This window comes from Mastigoproctus giganteus, chromosome 7 (assembly GCF_048544385.1).
Source record: "Mastigoproctus giganteus isolate SK-2022 chromosome 7, ASM4854438v1, whole genome shotgun sequence".
NCBI classification, from domain to species: Eukaryota; Metazoa; Arthropoda; class Arachnida; order Uropygi; family Thelyphonidae; genus Mastigoproctus; species Mastigoproctus giganteus.
This window is the reverse complement of record NC_143581.1, coordinates 2769769-2791687: the sequence shown is the minus strand read 5'-3', so window position 1 is coordinate 2791687 and position 21919 is coordinate 2769769. Positions and strand designations below refer to the sequence as shown.

The following is a 21919-nucleotide window of genomic DNA, read 5'->3' as shown; positions in this document are numbered from 1 at the left end:
GGTAGTTGCCCTATCTAGCATATAAGACTATTTCGACCAGTGCTGAATCCAGGCGGGTGAGTTTCATCCCCAGTGGAATAAACCCCCCCCAAGTGAAAAATAGTAATTTTTATTTTATAAAACACAATTCAATAAATTTATGTCAAATAAACATAACAAGAAAAATCACATCAACTAATGTGGTATTTGTTAGGTGGCAGCAAAAATAAATCAGTAAAATTCAAAAGACATGAAAATTTCCAAATAATTAAATGGGAACTATTTCTGACTGAACAAGTAACTAAAAGCCACTATTTCAAGTGTCCACATTTTCGTTTTATGGTTTTCAGGTTCCCTTTATTTTCACATGAATCATCTCTTGATAGCGTTTTACCCAAACGGTCTACTTGTGACTAATTTGTTTGTATATCACAAACAAGAATGCAGGTGGCAAATAGGTGCGCCTGAATTGGTTCTTGACAGATGCTACTGTAATTGTAATTATAAAGTGTCCCACAGCTTTCAGGGAAGTCTGCAGCCACTAATTCAATCATCAGCAGTTTCGTTTTATGGTTTTCACATTCCCTTTGTTTTTTTCACAGCAAGGGTCTACTTGTGGTTAATTCTTCCTTTGTATACCACAAACAAGACAGTTTGGTTGCAGCCTATAAACAATACATTTTATATCCTTTTTATTATATATTCATCTGTACTGTAATATTGAAAGATTGCATGTAGATAAGCTTAGAGGGCCCAAATGAGTTATCAGAAAAATTAATAAAAGAAGTGATTGATACACATGCAAAGAAAAAAGCAAAGAAGAATGATTATTACAATACAGTACTTGAATGTTTGATTATAATTTGTATAATTTTTTTTTTTGCAAATTTTAATTGATTTTCATATTATTAAACTGTGATTATTGTCAGTAATGTGGTTTTTTTGTGAACTGACTATTAGCATTTAGATTTTAAATAATAAATATTTGCTTTTGATTCGTATTTTGTTTTCTCATATTCTCTTATTAAATAATAATAAAAAATATACTACATGTACCCCCCGAAGTTCACGTTGTCCCCCTGGCACAAACGCTCTGGATTCAACACTGATTTTGATGTACAAATACGCCTTTAATGTACTAGCCAAATCTGCTGAACAGTACCTTTTCTAAACAGAGCTCCACTAATGTGAAGTGGGAGAAAGAGCAAACATACCTCCCTCCAACTTCACTTGGAGATCCAGGTAGTTGGGACAGCTCACCATAATGTGAAGGCCAGTCTCTGACTCCCCACAAAAGCATAGGTCTGAAGTCATTAAACCCTGCTGTAGCAACCTCAACTTCAAGCCATGTCCAATCAGCACACAGCAGACAGCCAAACCAAATCAGAGCTTGAACACTAATTTAACAGGAAACTATGGGCAGGAACACCTCAGATGCAACTAATTAAGCTTGTAATTAAAGTTATGGCCAAATCATCCAAAAATTGTTATTAGTTTATGCAGTGAGAGTTTCTTATAACACTTTCACTGTTATCTCACTAACACCACATGAGTGAGACTGGATTGGAGTACAAGAAACATGTACATGACCACTCACATGGCATCTCTCATAATAAATTGAAACAAAAAAAAAATAAATAATAAATAAATACTGCAACACAATTTTGAAAATTAGTTGGGAAAGGTACATGGGAGGACTTGATCTGATTCTCAAATAAAAAAAATAAAAACATTGTGTGTGGGGGAGTGGTATTGGTCAGACATCATATGACTGATTTGTTAAAAAAAAAAACAAGTAGTCTGGAAAACAGAATGCCAAGGAATGGTAATATATTTTACCTTCATCTTGAATCTCTTTTTGTTGTGGTTGAAGTTATTAAAGAATGAACTTGTTGGTGCTCACCAATTCAGATGTATGATGCAGATAGCACCAATATTCAGGGTTCAGGGGCAGATGCCCCAAGAATCTATTAATCAGTGTAAACATGAAAGCCTCAGGCAGCAATGGGCAGAGCAAGTTGCCTATGTTGAGCCCCAGCCTCAGCATGTAGAAGGAATCCAAGAACTTAAAGTAAGATTCCCTTGGTTATACAACTTATAAGGTGAACTAACATCTCAAGCTATTATTGACTAAAATCATGTAAACTGGAGGCATTTTGGTTCAAGAGTAAGCCTAATGCAATCAGTACTGCAGTGGTTCATAACTAATTATTTGGTTGTATAATTTGGTTGAAAAGAGGAATAATGTTCTTTACAAATCTAATTTTAATAATTTATTTCATATAAATTTATATTTACAAACCTTTGTGTTTTTTTTAATATAATTAAAATTTTTTTAAATTTAAATTTCAAAGATAATTTGTGGAACTGCTGAATACAAGGTCTTACACTTGGAGAATAGCCACTCCAAAATAAATTATACACTTGGTGGGGTTGAATTAAAAACTGTAGAGAAAGGGAGGGATCTGGGAGTTATGAAATAGGCAGACATTTGAGTTTTCTGAGCAGTGTAAACAGGCAGCTAGGAAAGCCCATGGTATCTACTACTCTTGATGATTTATTGAACATTATCTTGAAGATACAGGGAGGTCATAATTCCACTGTATAAGGCAATTATAATACCACATTTGGAATACTGTGTCCATATATGGAGACCTCAAAAAGACATTTAGCTTCTTGAAAGGGTCAAAAGAAGGGCAACTTGCATGGTGCAACTGACAAAAGAGTGATCGTATGAGGAATGACTGATTATGTGGACTACAGAGTTTGGCAATCAGGCACCTTAGATGGGGACCTGATTGAGGTTTATAAGGCTGTCAGAGGGGTTAATAAAATGAATGAAGGCATAATTTTCACTGTTATAAAGAATTCCAGAATAAGGGGCTACAAATTTAAATTACAGGAGAAGAGGTTTAGACTAGGTTGTAGGAAGTTTTCTTTTAGCCAGCAAGTTGTTGACTACTGGAACAAGTTGTCTCTGCAGGTAGTTGAGGCTGACAGTTTGAAGAAATTTAAAGATTTTAAAGAAATTACCTTCATGAGGAAGTACATAATTTTTTTCTTATCTACTTTTTTTTTTAATTTCCTGGTGTAGCAAAATCTCTGTCCTTGTGGCTTCTTTGCACTAAAGGCTATATTAATACTGCTAAGTACCTGTGCAGATTCATTTTTAGAAATGCAACCCTAAGCCAACTTACAATCATATACATAAAAAATCTTAGCAATCAAACTGGAATAAGTAGGCCACATAAGTGAGCTAGTTCTTCCAGTTTGCTAGCATAAGCTTGAAACCAGTAAAAAAAAAAAAAAAAAATACTTTCAGAAAAATTGGCAATACTCTTACAAAAGCCAGTCAGTCAGTTCAGAAAGAAAATGAATAACTAGAGTATCACCTCCAAACTAAATTTTGCAGGCTTTGCTGGATGCTGAAGCAGCAACTAATTCATTTTCAAGACTACTTGGTTGCAGATATATCATCGCTCATGTTTATTCATCAATTCTACATGCCACAGAGGTCTCAAAATACACCGCTCCATCCCACCTTAAGTGCATTTACGCTAGTGATTTAGATTTTATTGGCGCATTAGCAGCTTTGACTATAATGCGCCAAGACCAGGTTGCATTTACGCTAGATAACATTAGCTGTTGAAATAGGCAACTTGGAAATTTTGGCTACCACCAGCACTCACGACATCCAAATAGCATAGGCCTTTAGCATCAAATGCCTTCTAGCAGCTATTCTTGAGAGGAGACTGGTTTTCTCTGTAATGATGATGATGACAGGTATTTCCAAACCCAACTTCTGGGACCATTGTAGTTGGAGAATCCCTATCCCACATCTTAGATCCAATCCTACCTTGGTGACTATCCCCAACAAGGTGAGACTATCAGATAGGTTTCTGCCCATACAATTGGTGGAATTCATACAACTGCTAGATGATGACCTTCATAAATCTGCTGTCGACAAAAGGTACAGAAAAAATATGCTTCTGAGCAGTCCCACCATCAACCTCATTTAAAAGTTACTGTTCCACCAGTCTTTCCGTGATGTCTGGCCATAGCTTTTACCACATGTCTGTGGGTGTGCTGTTACTCATTCAAGGAAATTCTCCTGATACAAACCTTGATTCCATGCTATCTGGTTCCCATCAATTCCATGCTGTCTGGTTCCCATCACAGGGAAGAGGAACAATGAATCCTAAAAACTTTTTTGCTGTGTACTACTTGTTGCGTGCTGAATCATTATGAAGGGATACCCTATAAGAACTCTACATGAGCCTCTGTGAGATTTGAGACTAAGGATCCACATTAATTTTAGTTTAGCTTTGTATTTTGTATTGTTGTTTACTTCGTATTTCTTCATGTCATTTTATGTTCTCCCCTTAACTTTTTTTCTAATGTGAACCCCTGGCTTTTAGCTGTAATGGGATTGTATCATACATTCATGTATACAATAAAGAGTTATTTATTTAAATAAACATAGGAGCATAATATTTGGCCCTAATGACAACTCAAAAATTGCATCATGCTGTTATGAAACTGGCCCCTCCAACAGAAATAATCTTGAAATCTTAAACAGTGACTGCGAAAAAAACCAATAGGTAATAAAAGAATTAATTTCATACAAATGTATCAAATGGAAACAATGGCAAAAACATTAAAAAAGCAGCTGGACACAAATGACTAAGTAATGCACAATATCATCCCCCCACACCACAATCAAACTGGGCTAAAGAGAAACTTCAGGAGCTAATGATACAAAAATTTCATATCAGTGTGTTTTGAAATGACCTACTGTCATTATTCATCACTTACTGACTTTCTGCTTATAAATGACATCTACTGTTCGCACTGTGTGTAACCAGAAGACTGATAAAAATCCATAAATGAAGTGGTTTTGTGAAAGTAAATAATCGTTGTCATCAATCATGGTGGAAGTATTTAAATAAATTCAAGACAGAAATTTTTTGTTTCCTATGAATAGCAACCAGTATTCATATTCATTAATATCACTAAAAAAATGAAAATAAATAATAAATATGAAGAAAATTATGGCATGTTTCAGAACACAGAATTGTAAAGGAACTGGTCTTGCTCTTTATATTTATAATAACTGTCTCCATTACAACATAATTAAATCCTTTGAAAAATATTTTTTTTTATACAGCAAAAAAAAAAATAAATACATAACCTATGCTATTTTCATAAGTACAATGATAAAGACAATCAAACTTGTATGGCATTCTTTCTTAATATATAAAAGTAAATAAATATAACATTCATAAACTGAAATCAATGATTAAACATTGTAGCTATATTTTGGCTCTACCTTCAGTAATTTTTGATAAAAACAATGAGAACAATGGGAACTGAATCTCAAATGCACTTCCTTGATACGAAATAGTTTTCTCTAAACAGAAATTTATCTTAAAGTAACATTAAGAGAAACAGAACTTAAAACATAACTTGCCAGCAGTTTAAGTAGCTTTCTAGAAAGGCACTATGTTGACAGACATTCACTTGAAAGAGTAAAAGTAATAAAAACAACACAAACATGATCTCTTATATATTTCTTTTTATTGCAACAGAAATAAATTTGTGGTACCAAAATAAGTCAAAGACAAGACAAGACTAAAATGTAAATTACAAAAGAACTTATAAACAAATATCTTTGTAACAGTGATAAAAAGTACACAGGAAGCAGAAGTGAAGTGAAGTTTTACTGATAACAGATGTTACAAATATCACAAAAATTCCTAGTGAATTTCAGATTATAAGGAGTTCTGCATATTAGTTATTAAGTGATAACAGAAAGTGAATTGTTTCATTGTTTTTAATTTAAGAATATATCATCATCATCACTCAAATAATTATAAAACTTTCTGTTGTATGTTTTTCTATAACATCAAAATACAATAAATTGCTATTGATTAATCTGAAATTTAGATGTCAGAATCCAACAAATGTAAAGGATAAACCTGAAAGATAAATCTCCATCATCATCATCTGATAATGGTAAAACAAAACTGAAAATGATCATAAAGAAAAACATTTAATTTTGAAATATAAATTTAAATTAATTTCATTTAAATGTGTAATCCAAAAATGATTCGCCTATTTGAGAAATAAAATTATAATAACAGCAGTTAAAATTCAGGAAAATATTTAAAAAAGAATAGTAACAATAACCATATCTCTTATTTTCCAAACCCTTTTATAATTAATCATCTCATAATTAAAAATACTGAAACCTCAGAAATGTTCCCTTTGTTCTAAGGAAATGCAAAATTTCCTTAAATACATACATTATCTCAAATTCTGTTCTCACACCCAATATGGAAGGTAATAAAATTATGTTAGAAAGGCACATTTTCTTTGTTCTTTTGAAGATGACCAGCATCATTCATCTCTAAATTGAACATGGAATGGCAAAAAATAATCTTGTCTAACTGCAATGCAATGATCTATGCTGCAGGATTTTTCTTCATCAAGGCAATATCTGCATTTACCATGTCTTTCACTAATTTCTGAAATATGAAATTAAAAAAAATAATAAATAACAATTATTTAAATATCAGCTAATTGCATAGCCAGTAATAGCTAGGGATCTTAATTTCTTAAAATTAAATATAAAATGGCTTAGAATAGCATGGTAACCCATTAAAATTACCATAAAAAATGACATTCAACTCATCAATGTGCAGACGAGATAGCAGTATCACCTAGTGAAATAGCAGCTGTCGTGATAATTGTTCGACTATTTTTCTATAACACTAAATTAAAATATGTTGAGCAAACAGTTCTTTAGCCAAATCATCACTAGATGATATCAAAAGATATAATTAAAAACACTGAACAGTTCTGCTATGATCGATAGCCATAAAGATATCTATGGTCCTCTTTTTGGGAAGAGACACATGATATGATTAATGCTGGCAATACACCAGTTCATTACACTAATCAGTAGTTAAGTTTAGAAGATGCATTACTTTCCCATGGATATCTGTGGTAAATGGTAAATTTTATAAAAACAACTCATATAAAAGTGAAGAAGTAATAATGATATCAAATGAAAAATAGAGCAAGCAGAAAAAAAACTTTGGAATAGACGTTCATGGGAAACTAATGCACCAAACTTAACTACTTATTAATGAAATGAACCAGGTCCACTGCCAGACTAATTCTAATTGTCTTGAATGTAGTAGTAGTAGTAGTAGTAGTGGCATGTGATGCAAGAAAGCAAGTGTATGAGCTTATGCAGCATCAGCCAAAAAAAAAAAAAAAAAAAATCACACCATTCCCTCCAAATGCCTGTCCAGTTCGTCCTTAAATTTATTCAACTTATCAACTTCCACAACGACAGATGAAAGTTTGTTCCAGCAATTAACCACCCGCTGGCTAAAGGCAAATTTCCGTACATCTATCTTTTCTTAATTTGAATTTATGCTCCCTTAGGTTCGTAATCTGAACAAGTGGAAGGATCCCATCAGAATTCAGCGTGCTCAACCCATTCAAGGCCTTATACACCTCAATCAGATCACAGCGCAGGTGCCTAGTCTCCAGCCACTGCAATTTGCAGAACTTAAGCCTCTCTTGGTAAGAGGATCGCTTCATTCTCCTCACCAATCTTGTTGCCCTTCTCTGTACACGCTCAAGTAAATCTATATCCTTCCTAAAATGAGGCCTCCAGACCTGTACACAGTACTCAAGCCGTGGCCTGACCACTGCCTTATACAGAGGGGGGACACCTCCTCTTCCCTCCTTCTCCTCCTCCTTCTCCCTGCTAGCAAAATTTGTATATATATCATTGACAAAACCCCATGACCTGCCCTGGCAGCCTGTCTGCATTGCTCAGAAAACTTCATATCTGACTGCACAATTACTCCCAGGTCTTTTTCATTTTCTACCACCTTAAGTGTAGTACCACACAGTTGGTACGTTTCTCTGGGATTACTTCTACCCATATGCAGTATTTTGCATTTGTCAAGGTTAAACTTCAGTTGCCACTTCTTAGCCCATCTGCCCAAATTATCTAGATCCTGTTGCAGTAGCACACTGCCATTACTGTCATTAACAACCCTGCCAACCTTTGTATCATCTGCAAACTTCGACATTAAGCCTGATATACCTTCATCAATATCATTGATAAATATACGAAACAACAGTGGACCTAACACCGAACCCTGTGGGACACGACTAATAACATTAGTCCATGAAGAGCAGCACCCATTGATTACCACCCTGTCTTCTCCCACTTAACCATCCTTTTATCCATTGTAGCAACTTACCCTTAATACCATTCTGCTCCAATTTGTACAATAGTCTTCCATGCGCAACAGTATCAAAAGCTTTCCTGAAATCCAAATATATGATATCAAAATTATTTTTTGCATCCAGTTCCTTTGTAACCACATCATAATATCCTATCAAATTTGTCAGAGAAGACTTTCCCTTAACAAACCAATGCTGTGTCTGAATTATTGCTGCAGTCTTGTCTAGATGATCCTGCAATGCATCTTTAATCAGTGACTCCATTATTTTACCCGGAACAGAAGTTAAACTAACTGGTCTGTAATTACTCGTGTCACCCTTCGATCCCCCTTTGTGAATTGGGGATACATTTGCACTCTCCAGTCCGTGGGAACCTCCCCTGAGTCCAAGGATGCTCTCATAATTATGGCTAAGGGTTTGCTTAGTTGCTTTGCCGCCTCCTTTAATATAACTGGATAGATCCCATCCACCCCAGGTGCTTTTCTTATGTTTAACTTCAACAATTTCTCCTCCACTTTGCTTTCAGTTATTACAAAATCATTAAGTATCCTGCTACAATTTGATAACCTTCTGCCATTTTCAAACCTTAATAATTCCTCATGTGTGAATGTAGATGCAAAATACTCGTTCAGTTTGTTTGCTATCTGAGCAGGATCATCAACAGTCAAACCATCGATGTCAAGTGGACCAATCAGATTCCTCCCCTTCCTTTTAGAGTTTATATAAGTAAAGAAATCCTTGCTGTTTTTCTTAGCATCTTTTGCCAAGGATTTCTTGTAATCTGCCTTCGCCTGCCTAACCTCCTTTGTAACCTGATTACAGACTAGCTTATATCTGCCATAGGCTTCTGAGTCGCTTGATAATTTATATGCATCCCATGCATTTTTCTTCTCTATTACGAGTCTCATTAGTTCATTAGATAACCATTTAGGCCTAAACCTTGAACAATACTTCTTAATAGGTATGAAACTTTTAGTAGCATCCATCTTCTTCATGTCTTCTTCTGAGTCCTGAGGGGAGGACTATAGAAGAGCATAGCTCTTCAAACAATCATGGTTAACTCACTTCTCCAAGGGAAATGTGCACCCTACCTGGGTCCTTAGTGATTTTTATGTTTTAGAGATAACTTCAATATTCAATAGATAACCAGAGAAAATAGAATTGATGAAAACTGCATGTACTTATTTTTAAATCCATGCAGTGGAGTGGTGCATGATGTAGCAATTTACTGAAGTTAAAGAGATGACAGGGGTTGGGTTCTCCCTATGAACTACTAATGTACCAAGTACCAAATGCTAAAACATATCAAATAGCAGAAGGACCTACATAAGATGAAAGTCCTTATGATGAATATGTCAGTAATCTGGTTATTTTCTGAACTGAAGGTATGCTTATAACCACATTTACCACCCCTTAGTATATGACACTTTTTTGATGTTATATACTGAGGTCTATAAAACTTTTTGTCTTATATAATTATATTTTTACTGTATACTGATAATTGAATATGGTGGCTTGAAAGGCATGACTATGCAGGAAGGTGGACTGATGGTGTCAAGTAAGCATCAGAACAAAGACTGCTTATTCTGGCTGAGCTAAAAATGTAACAGGAAGTATGATAGCATGGAAGAAGGCTAACAGTAGAAGGACTGGTCTGTACTACTACTACTACAGTGACCTGTACACCTACTGAGTGTTCACAGGAAGTACAGTGGTTTTTATTACTCTCCATCCACATAGGACAAAAAAAGGTCCAGGTTCAAATTTTTTATAGGCTGTAGGACAAAAAAGGTCCAGGTTCAAATGCTGTCAATGATGCAAGGAATTTTTATAGGCTTTTTTCACTCTGTGGTTGAGTTAATAAGTCTCAGGAGAGGACAAGTAAATCCCCCACCACAGAGAAACTCGTTTTTTTTTTTTTTTTTTTTTTTTGTCCAGGAAAAGACACAAATGCAAACCGACCAGACACATGGAATTTAAAGACATAATACACATGGGAAGAACATGAGGTACTTCAAGGGTAGCACTAATAATGGAAGGTTCCTTCCCCCACCTGTACCAGATTTGGATTACAAAGGAATATTTCATTGGTGAGAAGCTACTACAGTATAAAAGGCTGGTTAAAAACAATAGAAGAAAAGGATGGTTATAAATGGCTGCTGCATTACATGTGATGGCCCTATAGGATTCAGTACTGGGTCACTTATTGTTTCTGATATTTGTTTAATAACATTGAAGAAGGTATAACTAGTTTAATGTTAATATTTGTTAAAAGTTATAATGATTGGAAGGGTGACAAACAACAATAGCAATAATATGCTGCTTCTAAAAGACCTTGATAAATTTGATTTTTTTTTTGAAAAAAGGCAGTTAAACAATAGTACAAGAAAATTTAAAGTTCTGCATTTAGATAACAGCAATCCTGGATTATTTTATTTTTGTATATAGATGCCAACTTTTGACTTTTGAAAAGATAGAGATTGGGTAACTAAGCAGGAGGGAAAACAGAAGATTTTTTGGCCAAAACAGGCAGAAACCAGGAGGAAATCAGGAGATTTAGCAGAAAAAGGTTTCTAAAGTTCACATTGCATTATAAATTAAATTCCACTGACAATATACACATTTTATATTAAAATTCATAGGCTTATTTACCAGCACAGTATATTTTTCAAGTCTTATCTTACCTAGGATTTTTTTGTCTGTCAATTTCTGTTTGGATCATCTGTTAGACATTAACTGATTATGACTGCTCCAAAATTCTGGGCCAAAGTTTAGTTTATAACAATGAACACTCCTGTTTATTTTTGTTTCTGAATATCTTCTCACATTCAGCACTTTTATGAGGAATTGTTAAAATGCCCAGCATGATGTGAGATAATTTGTTATATTTCAAACTTCCTTGTGCACCTGTCAGTTCTCCACCAAAGGACTACCCTACATCAGTTCTTCTTTCATGATAAGGTCTGATTGATTCTCATACTGAAACCAATAGAACTGATACTGCAAAAGGTTTTTTTTTTTATGTGAACCCCAAACACGAGAGGTATTAGAACCTATAGTACTTGGTACCGTGCTTGGAGTGGAGGTTGAGAAGACGAAAGAAGAAATTTATTGACATTGGACTTGAACTTCTGTAGGTTGTAATTTTCAGGAAATACGTATGAAGGAAGGTTGTTCCAGAAAACGGCAGTTGACTAAATAAATGAGGAAGATGAAAAGTTGGTTCTGTGGGTTTGAAGTTGGACAGTAAATGGATGTTGGCTGGTGGCAGCACGTGTTCGGACGGTTTTGAAAGAGAGAGCGGGAATTATAGAAGCCAATTCAGTAGAACAGTGCCCATGGAAGTATCTGTAGAAGAGGCATGCAGCAGAAACAGTATGTCTATGAGAAAGCAAGTGGAGAGACTCTGTTAGAGATGAATCATTAATTAACCTAACTGCCCTCTTCTGAATGGAATCAAGAAGCCTGAGAGAGGTTTTGGGGGCACCACCCCAGATGTGAGAACAATATTCCATGGCTGGGCAGATTTGCGATTTATACAGAGTGAGCAGTTGTTTGGAAGAAAAGTAACACCGAGAGAGAAACAGAAAACCAAGTTTTTTAGATGCAGAGGAAGCAATATTTGTAATGTGCTTGTGCCAAGAGAGATTAGAAGTCAGGGTAATCCCCAAAAGAGATATATCATTTTGCCTAGAAATCGGACTGTCACTAAAGATAAGCATAGGAGCAGAAGAATCCTTTTTGCGAGATATAAGACAAGACTGAGTTTTAGAAGGGTTGAAATCAACTAAACTGTCTTTGCCCCACTGGAGAATTACCTGAAGATCGGCATTTAAAGAATTGGTAGCAGATTTTCGAGAAATTGAAGCTGATTGAGCAGAACAAGGTTTCTCAAAATGGAAAGTGGAATGCAAAGTGCTATCATCGGCAAAACTATGGACAGGATTTCCAGTCAATGGAAGAAGGTCATTAATATACAAGAGGAAAAGAGTGGGGGAAAGAACTGAACCTTGGGGGACATCGGCATTAGTGGAGAAGTTAGAAGACAGAGAGCCATCTACCATCACCCTCAGTGAGTGATCAAAGAGAAAACTGGATAACCAATTACTAAAAACAGTTGGCAAACCATAAGATGGAAGCTTGTTTAGAAAACCTTTATGCCAAACACGATCAAAAGCCTTTGAGATGTCAAGAGCAACTACTTGTGTTTCACCGAACCTTTCCATTGAATTAGTCCATAAATGGGTAACATAAGCCAGAATATCACCAGTGGATCGACACTGACAGAATCTATACTGACGATCGTTGATCAGACGGAAGGTTTCTAGGTAGTTTAAGAGTTGGCGGTTAATTGATTTCTCCATTACTTTAGAAAGAGTAGAAGTAATTGCAATGGGACGATAACTGGATGGGAGGGATTTGTCACCCTTTTTAGGAACTGGCTGGATATGAGCAAATTTCCAAGCAGAAGGAAAAACACCTTTGGAATAAGAAAGTGAAAAAAGGCAGCAAAGAATGGGAGTAAGTTCAGGAGCACAGGTTTTGAGAACAAGTGGAGAAATACCATCAGGACCTGGAGCTTTCTTAGCATCAAGATTCATCAAAATCCTTCTGATATCCTTTTGACGGAAGACCACAAGAGGCATTGAATGGAGCGTGTTGGGAATGGTGGGAGGTGTTTTACCAAGATCATTAATACATGAGCTGGAAGAAAAATGGGATGCTAGCAGGTCAGCTTTATCCTTGGCTGAAGTGACAACAGAACCATCTAGTTTGGACAGAGGTGGGAGCAGAGATGGGGGAAAGTTGCAGCCAATAGCTTTGGCAAGAGACCAGAATGCTCGGCTACCATTAGGGCAAGAAGCAAGTTTTCTACTCTTAGCCTGTTCAATCTCTAGTTTGGACTGATTAATAACTGCTTTACAATTGTTGCGAGCTTTGGTGTAGGCAGAAAATGAAACTGAAAAGTTAGAAACAAGCCAATTACGATATGCAACATTCTTCTCTTGAACAGCCTTAGCACACATATTGGAAAACCAAGGTTTAGATAAAGGACGAGATTTTAAAGTTAAAGGACGAGATTTTAAAGTTAAAGGATGAGATTTTAAAGTGGAGTGTGGGATAAAGGATTCATACTGAAACCAATAGAACTGATACTGCAAAAGGTTTATTGCTTCATCTATTTCTTTATCTTTAACAACACCAAGTACTGGAAACCTGTTCACAAAGAATTTCGAATTTAAAAATGATTTATTGCCAATCGATACAATTTGTGCCATCTCAGCATTTATAAGAATATTATTTTTCAACGGCAACTTGTGCACCACATAGTCACATGCTTCAATAAAGTACTTCCTCACTGACTAAAGAACAGAATCTTCTCTTGTTTTAGGCTTTCCACAATACTTGAAGTAAAAACTTCAAATATCAAGCCACCAAAATAATCATTCCGTTTCTGTCTAGTTTTTTATTTTGTAATCTATTTCCAAAATGGAAGTGTTAGATTTAAAAACTGTTAGTATAACGTTTGCTCATAACAGTCAACAACATATCTAGGAATAATGACCTCAGTATATGATGTGAGCTATGTTCAATTGAAGAGCTAAACCTGGTTTTCAAATATTGGCATAACATTTAAAAGAAACAAACAAATTGCTTTACTCAAGCCTGATGAGAACCATGATGCCAGCATCTTGCCATATCAGTGAGGATAACATGTTTAGAGTTAGCTTATTTGGCCTGTTTACATTTGCTTTCACTAGAAGTTTGTAATTCATAAGTCTTTTTATTTGAGTTTGTTTGTTTGTAGGCTTTACAGCACAAGGGCAACATTGGAACATAGCTTCTACTGTAATAAGCAGCAGCCTGGAAAACAAGATGCAGGATATTTCAGAGACTGCTGGGAGTCACTGCGGTACAAGTAAACACATGGGTTGTGTTAGGGGAGCTAAGAATAGGAACATGTATACTTGCATGTACACCAATGCTAGGAGTTTGGTAAATAAATTTGATGAATTTGAGGTATTGCTCACAACATCAAAGGCAGATATTGTTGGGATATCAGAGACGTGGTGTCACACAGATATAAAGAACACAGAACTGAAATTTGGGGAGTACAATGTGTACAGAAAGGATAGACAGGATAGGAAGGGTGGAGGGGTTATGCTATTAGTTAAGAAACACATAAAATCCAAGGAAGTGAAGCCAGTCGACATCGCTGGACAGTGCAGTGTCGAGTCAGTTTGGTGTGACATACGCACTGGGAGATCAAAATTGAGAGTAGGAGTGTGCTATAGGCCTAATGACTCTGATGAGCATAATAAGAAACTGTACAGGGAAATAGAGTGGGCCAGTAAATCAGAGAATCTTATAATGGGGGATTTTAATTTCCCAGATATTGACTGGAATCTGTGGATTGGTCACTCACACACTAGCAAGGCTTTTGTGGATTTATTGGATGATTGTTTTCTACATCAGCATGTTTGGGAGGCAACTAGAGGGAGTAATACTCTTGATCTGATTATCAGTAGTGATTCTTCATGCAATAAGAATCTGCAGATAAAGGAACCACTTTATCTGCTCTCTCTGTCTTCTCCCACTCAACCTTCCCTTTATCCATAGCAGCAATTTGCCTGCAATGCAACACTGCTCCAATTTGTTCAGCAGTCTTCCATGTGCAACAGTATCAAAAGCCTTTCTAAGGTCCAAATATATGATATCAAAGTTATTCCCTATATCCAGTTCCTTTGTGACCACATCATAGTATCCAATCAAATTGGTCAGGCAAGACTTTCCCTTAACAAAACCATGCTGTGTCCGAGCTATAACTGAAGTCTTGTCTAGATGATCCTGCAGTGCTTCCATCCATTTAGGCCTAAACCTTGAACAATATTTCTTAGTTGGTATGTAAAGCCTAGCAGCTTCCAAGATAAGTTTTTTGAATGCTTCCCATTTTGAATTTGCTGTTGGTAACATCATCAGTTGGTCCCACTGTATAGAATTTAAATACTGTGTCAGACCATCGTAGTCGCCTTTACGAAAGTAATAACCCTTCCCTTCACCCCTGATGGTAGTTACCTCTTTGTAAATCTCACTTCAGCACACTGTGATCACTGCCACCTAGTGATTCCTTTATCTGCAGATTCTTAATGCATGAAGAATCACTACTGATAATCAAATCAAGAGTATTACTCCCTCTAGATGCCTCCCGAACATGCTGATGTAGAAAACAATCATACAATAAATCCACAAAAGGCTTGCTAGTGTGTGAGTGACCAACCCACAAATTCCAGTCAATATCTGGAAAATTAAAATCCCCCATTATAAGACTCTCTGATTTACTGGCCCACTCTATTTCCCTGTAAAGTTTCTTATTATACTCATCAGAGTCATTAGGCCTATAGCACACTCCTACTCTCAATTTTGATCTTCCAATGCTTAGGTCACACCAAACTGACTCGACACTGCACTGTCCAGCGATGTCGACTGGCTTCACTTCCTTGGATTTTATGTGTTTCTTAACTAATAGCATAACCCCTCCTCCCTTCCTATCCTGTCTATCCTTTCTGTACACATTGTACTCCCCAAATTCCAGTTCTGCATTCCTTATATCTGTGTGGCACCACGTCTCTGATATCCCAACAATATCTGCCTTTGATGCTTTGAACAATACCTCAAATTCATCTACCAAACTCCTAGCATTGGTGTACACACAAGTATACATGCACCTGTTCCTATTCTTAGCTAACCTAACACAACCCATGTGTTTACTTGTACCGCAATGACTCCCAGCAGTCTCTGAAATATCCTGCATCTTGTTTTCCAGGCTTCTGTTCATTCCAATAGAAGCAGTGCAAGAATCACTTTCACCTCTGCCAGTGGCTACTGTTAATCTATTAGTCCTTGTATCCTCCAAGCTAGCAGTTTTCATCCCACCTAACACTGCCTCGATAGCATCAGCAAATATTCTTGCACCCTTTCTATTTAAGTGTATCCCATCCCTGTAGAAGCAGTCTCTCCTGTTAACAAGTACAGACCAGGCTGAAAAAAATTCTACCCCTTGAGCCTTGCACAATCTTTCCAGGGCTGAATTGATCGACAAGGCTCTCCTCATATACTCCCTCCTATCATGTCTGGGCAGAATTGCAGACACTTTCAAATTCAACCCTAATTCATGGCTTTTTTTCAACAGTGACCTGTACTTGTTAAGTAATTCTGCTGGTCTCCTACTCTTAATATCATTAGTGCCAATGTGTACAACTATATCACCTTTTGTGCCCTTAAAAGATGATATCTGCTCTACAACGTCGTCAACCTTTGCCCCTGGCAGACATACCCTGGTCCTGTTCCACCTATCCTTTTTACAAAGCATGTTCCCCATTTCCCTGACAACAGAGTCACCAACAACTACTAGTTCCTGTGGGACCAGCGCATTCTGCCTTAGGGGTTGCCGCTGGGTTGCGTGATGACCAAGTGCAAGCTCTGGCGTTGATGTGGGCAGCTGAGAGTTTGATGGGCCCCTCAATTTAGATCCTTCGAGGACACCCACCCTGTCCTTCAAGCTCTGAAATAGGCCCATAACAACGCTGACTTGTCGCCTGATTTCCTTACACTCAATTGTTTCCACTGAATACCTAAAACCTATCAAAATTTCACCTTAATACATTATAATCAATACCTTCTAATGATTCCTCAAGTTTCCTCAGTAAAATTTCCTCAAAGCAAAAATTTTCAGTAACTAAATTATCAATTGATAGTCAGGAGAGTCACCTCCTGATTTCACAAGGGATGTTTCCCAGTATCATTCTTCTGGGTAACATCTCCAATATGCTGATAAGAGAGAAGTCATCTAATTGATTTAGACAGCACCTATGATGCAAGTGACCTACTTCAAGCCTCCAGTATATATCTCTAGAAAATTAGTCTCCAAATGATAATATATATTCATATCTCATCCACTACACATTCATCAATATCAACTCGAGGGTTTAGTGTCAGACAATTTAAATACAAAATCATTTTGTAATTAACCAATAAAAAGTAATTTGATATTTTCTTGGTGTACCAGAAATGTGCTTATAGCCCAAGCTAACTTGTAAACTACTAGAGAAATAAATTTATGTGACATGATATACATTGTTATTTGTATAAAGTTAAACTAAAGTTGTCTCAAAACAAAAATGCAATTCTGTAGTTAATGTTGTCTGATACTAAGTTCTCTTGAACTATTTATAGAATATATGAAATAATTGTTATGTCTAATGGCTTTATGCACCATTAATGCAATGACATAGAATTTAAATTTATTTTTAAGTAATCTTATTTAATTATTTTAATAGCTTGTAAATATTCCAAAATTGTACTTCGTCTTTCAAAATCATCAATGTAACATGCTGGTGATTCCACTTTTGACATGAAGCAGCACAATTCGTGCAATCACATATCTTCAAAATGTGTCAAAAGATATTAAAAAAAAACTCAATTCAGTTCAATGAAAATCACTCTTTACATGCGTGTGAATATAATGTATCTGTCTTTTAACTACAAGTGTGTCTCAGGTGATAACAATTTTAGAGCCAAGTAGCATATGATATTATTGTGTAATGATATGTTAAGCATTGTTAGGCTATTATATGATACAACTAACTTTTTCTATTTTGCAATTATTCAATGTGTAAATACAATTATTTTTCCAAGTTATTGTTTGAAACCAACTTGTATCGTTTTAGAGGCCAATGTAGAAAGTGTCAATATATCCTTTCCTTGGCATTTCACTTATTGAGCACGTGTAAATATTGTCTAATAATATTTTAAGTTAAGTAATATAATTTAACATAGTGGTTTCAAAAGTATTGATGGTTTAATAAACAGTTCTTAAATTGCAAATATTAAATACCCTCAAAGACAATTACAGTCAAGTCCTTAGCTTATTTACAATAATTATGTCAAATAAGTTATTAACTATGACAGAACTTTGCAGATCCTGGGAATTATAGACTATTTTATTTAATTCATGTAATTAATTCCACCATCATTCTTCTATTTAATTTTCTTTTGTTTTTATTATTTATAATTTTTATATAATATTTTTTTATTTAAAATTTATTTTCTTTTTAATCCCCCCCACCCTTCCCAATAAACTGCTCTTCTCTACACCTTTTCTAACTGATCTACATTCTTCTTAAATGGGGTTGACAAACATGGAACATATAGTATTCTTGATGTGGACCAACCTGCTTTATACAATGGGAAAATTACTTCTTTGTGTTATGATTTATGTTTTATGATTTAATAGTATTTAATGATTTATGTTTCCCACTGAAACTTAATATATAACCTATTTTATACATGCACTGAACTGGGTGTGCTATTGTACAGTTGTGTTCTAACAAAATTAAATGCATTTTTAATTTCAAAACAACCAAAAGTTTGTTTTTATCAGTCATTTAGTACATATACACAAATATTCCCATTGAAAATCAAATTAAGACTGATTTTACTGTTTCTGTTCCCTTGCTAAACAAAATAGAATTTTTTTTTTCTTTGTTAGGTAACTTTTACTTACCTCAAAAGAAATTTTTGGGCTCCATCCCAATTTTTTTTGTGCTTTTGATGCATCACCCAACAAGAAATCCTACAAAAATTAAGAAAAATTCAACCAATGAATTCTGTATAACAGAGAAAAAAATAGAGAAAAGAAACTAAGAAATTATAGTAACATTTATCTAAGGCATTAACTCAGTACTGAAAAACTGAACTGAAAACTTATTTTATTTTTAATGAGAATAAAACTTCTATTATAACCAAAAAGAAACAAGTGGGAAACACACACCAAAAATCAATATTTAATGTACTTCCTCCGGAATAACAATGGTCAGCCTCGAAATAACTTCATTCTGCAACTTGTCAACATCTCCAATGGCATTTCCAGTCATTAAAACAAGTCTGGTAGTGTTTATTTGTCAGCTCCTTTATAGTATTGGTTACAGCCTTTTGAATTGTCTCTATTGACTCATAATGATTTCCTTTTAGTTTCTTTTTCAGTTTTGGGAACAAAATGTAATCACATGGAGCAAGGTCCAGTGAATACAGTGAATTTGATTTGGAGAGAGGGCGCTGACTCTATTTAAAAGTTACAGCTGACAGTTACAGGCTCCGCAAAAACGATAAGTGTTTGCCTTTTATTTACATGATTGTTGTTTTATATTGTACTTAATACGTAGTCATATAGTTATAGTTACGCTGGTTATTTTTTATTTTAATTTAGATAAAGAGTTTTTGTGGATTTTACTTACGATAGGTAAAACCGTTATTTTTGTTCGATTTTTGTAGCCATTGTTTTTGTATATAGGGAATTCAAAGTTTTTGTAGGGAATTCAAATTTTTTAATTGAGGTAGCTCTAACGCATAATTATATAGTAATACGCTTCACTGTTTCTATTTCATAGTTTCTATTCAAATACTACTGACATTTAATTTATTGATTTTACTAATTTAAACTACCATGCCCCGAACTAGAGCAGCAAAGCAACGGGCACAAAGTGGCAGGAGTGTTGTGACTCGGGGGAGAACTGAGGGGGGCGATTCTCCAACGCGTCACAGCCTAAAAAAATGTGTAACTTGTGAAATGTTTGCCGAACTCTCTGGAACGGAACATGATATTGCCATTGGGGATGTCTTTGTGTGTGCGCGATGTAAGGAGTGTAAGGAAATCAGGCGACAACTCAGCGTTGTTATGGGCCTATATGAGAGTTTGAAGGACAGGGTGGATGCCCTCGAAGGAAATAAATTGAGGGGCCCATCAAGCTCTCAGCTGCCCACATCAACGCCAGAGCTTGCACTTGGTCATCACGCAACACAGCGGCAACCCCCAAGGCAGAATGCGCTGGTCCCACAGGAACTATTAGTTGTTGGTGACTCTATTGTCAGGGAAACGGGGAACATGCTATGTAAAAAGGATAGGTGGAACAGGACCAGGGTATGTCTGCCAGGGGCAAAGGTTGATGACGTTGTAGAGCGGATATCATCTTTCAAGGGCACAAAAGGTGATATAGTTGTACACGTTGGCACTAATGATATTAAGAATAGGAGACCGGCAGAATTACTCAACAAGTACAGGTCACTGTTGAAAAAAAGCCGAGAATTAGGGTTGAATTTGAAAGTGTCTGCAATTCTGCCCAGACACGATAGGAGGGAGTATATGACGAGAGCCTTGTCGATCAATTCGGCCCTGGAAAGATTGTGCAAGGCTCAAGGGGTAGAATTTTTTTCAGCCTGGACTGTACTTGTTAACAGGAGAGATTGCTTCTACAGGGATGGGATACACTTAAATAGAAAGGGTGCAAGAATATTTGCTGATGCTATCGAGGCAGTGTTAGGTGGGTCGGAAAACTGCTAGCTTGGGGGGGATACAAAGACTAATAGTTTAACAGTAACCGCAGGCAGAGGTGAAGGTGATTCTTGCACAACTTCTATTAGAATAAGAAGCGACCTGGAGCGAGGGGTGTTGGGGGTTTCAGGGACGGATGGCAGTCATCCTGGAATAGTTGGGTATATGGGATGTGTTAGGGTGACAAGGAATAGGCATAGGAGCATGTATGCTTGCATGTATACCAATGCTAGAAGTATAGTAAATAAATTTGATGAATTTGAAGTGTTGGTCAAGACATCAAAGGCGGATATTGTTGGGATATCAGAGACGTGGTGTCACAAAGATATAAGGAATGCAGAACTGGAATTTGGGGAGTACAATGTGTACAGAAAGGATAGACAGGACAGAAAGGGAGGAGGTGTTATGCTGTTAATTAAGAAAAACATAAAATCAAAAGAAGTGCATCCAGTTGATATAGATGGACAGTGCACTGTTGAGTCAGTTTGGTGTGACATAAGCACTGCAAAAGCAAAAATAAGAGTAGGAGTGTGTTATAGGCCTAATGACTCGAATGAGTACAATGAACAATTGTACAGAGAAATAGAGTGGGCCAGTAAATCAGAATGTCTTATAATGGGGGATTTTAACTTCCCAGATATTGACTGGAACTTGTGGGTTGGTCACTCACACACTAGTCAGACTTTTGTGGATTTATTGGATGATTGTTTTCTGCAGCAGCATGTTCGAGAGGCAACCAGAGAAAGTAATACTCTTGATCTGGTTATCAGCAGTGATCATTCGTGTATTAAGAATTTGCAGATAAAGGAACCACTAGGTGGCAGTGATCACAGTGTGCTGAAGTGGGATTTACTCAAAGAGGTAACTACCGTCAGGGGTAAAGGAAAGGGTTTTTGCTTCCGTAAAGGGGAGTACAGTGGTCTCAGACAGTTTTTAAATTCTGTACAGTGGGATCGACTGACGATGTTACAAACAGTAAATTCTAAGTGGGAAGCATTCAAGGAATTAATCGTGGAAGCTACTAGACTTTTCATACCGATGAAGAAATATTGTTCAAGGTTTAGGCCTAAATGGTTATCAAATGAACTAATGAGACTCGTGACAGAGAAGAAAAATGCATGGGATGCATATAAATTATCAGGCGACGCAGAAGCCTGTAGCAGATATAAGCTAGTCTGTAATCAGGTCACAAAGGAGGTTCGGCAGGCAAAGGCGGATTACGAGAAATCTTTGGCAAAAGATGCTAAGAAAAACAGCAAGGATTTCTTTACTTATATAAAC

General features: G+C 36.1%; 1 protein-coding gene across 1 annotated transcript in view; it reads right to left on the bottom strand.

Annotated features, from left to right (window-relative positions):
• Positions 1-6356: 6356 nt before the first annotated feature.
• Gmd (GDP-mannose 4,6 dehydratase) overlaps positions 6357-21919 on the bottom strand; it is an 86227-nt gene continuing 70664 nt past the window's right edge. Inside the window, exons 9-10 of the mRNA XM_090378607.1 lie at positions 18815-18883; positions 6357-6506 (exon numbers count right to left, since the gene is read on the bottom strand). Coding sequence (XP_090234733.1) covers positions 6444-6506; positions 18815-18883 — 132 coding nt within the window. The 3' untranslated portion in view covers positions 6357-6443. The remainder of the gene's footprint in view (positions 6507-18814; positions 18884-21919) is intronic.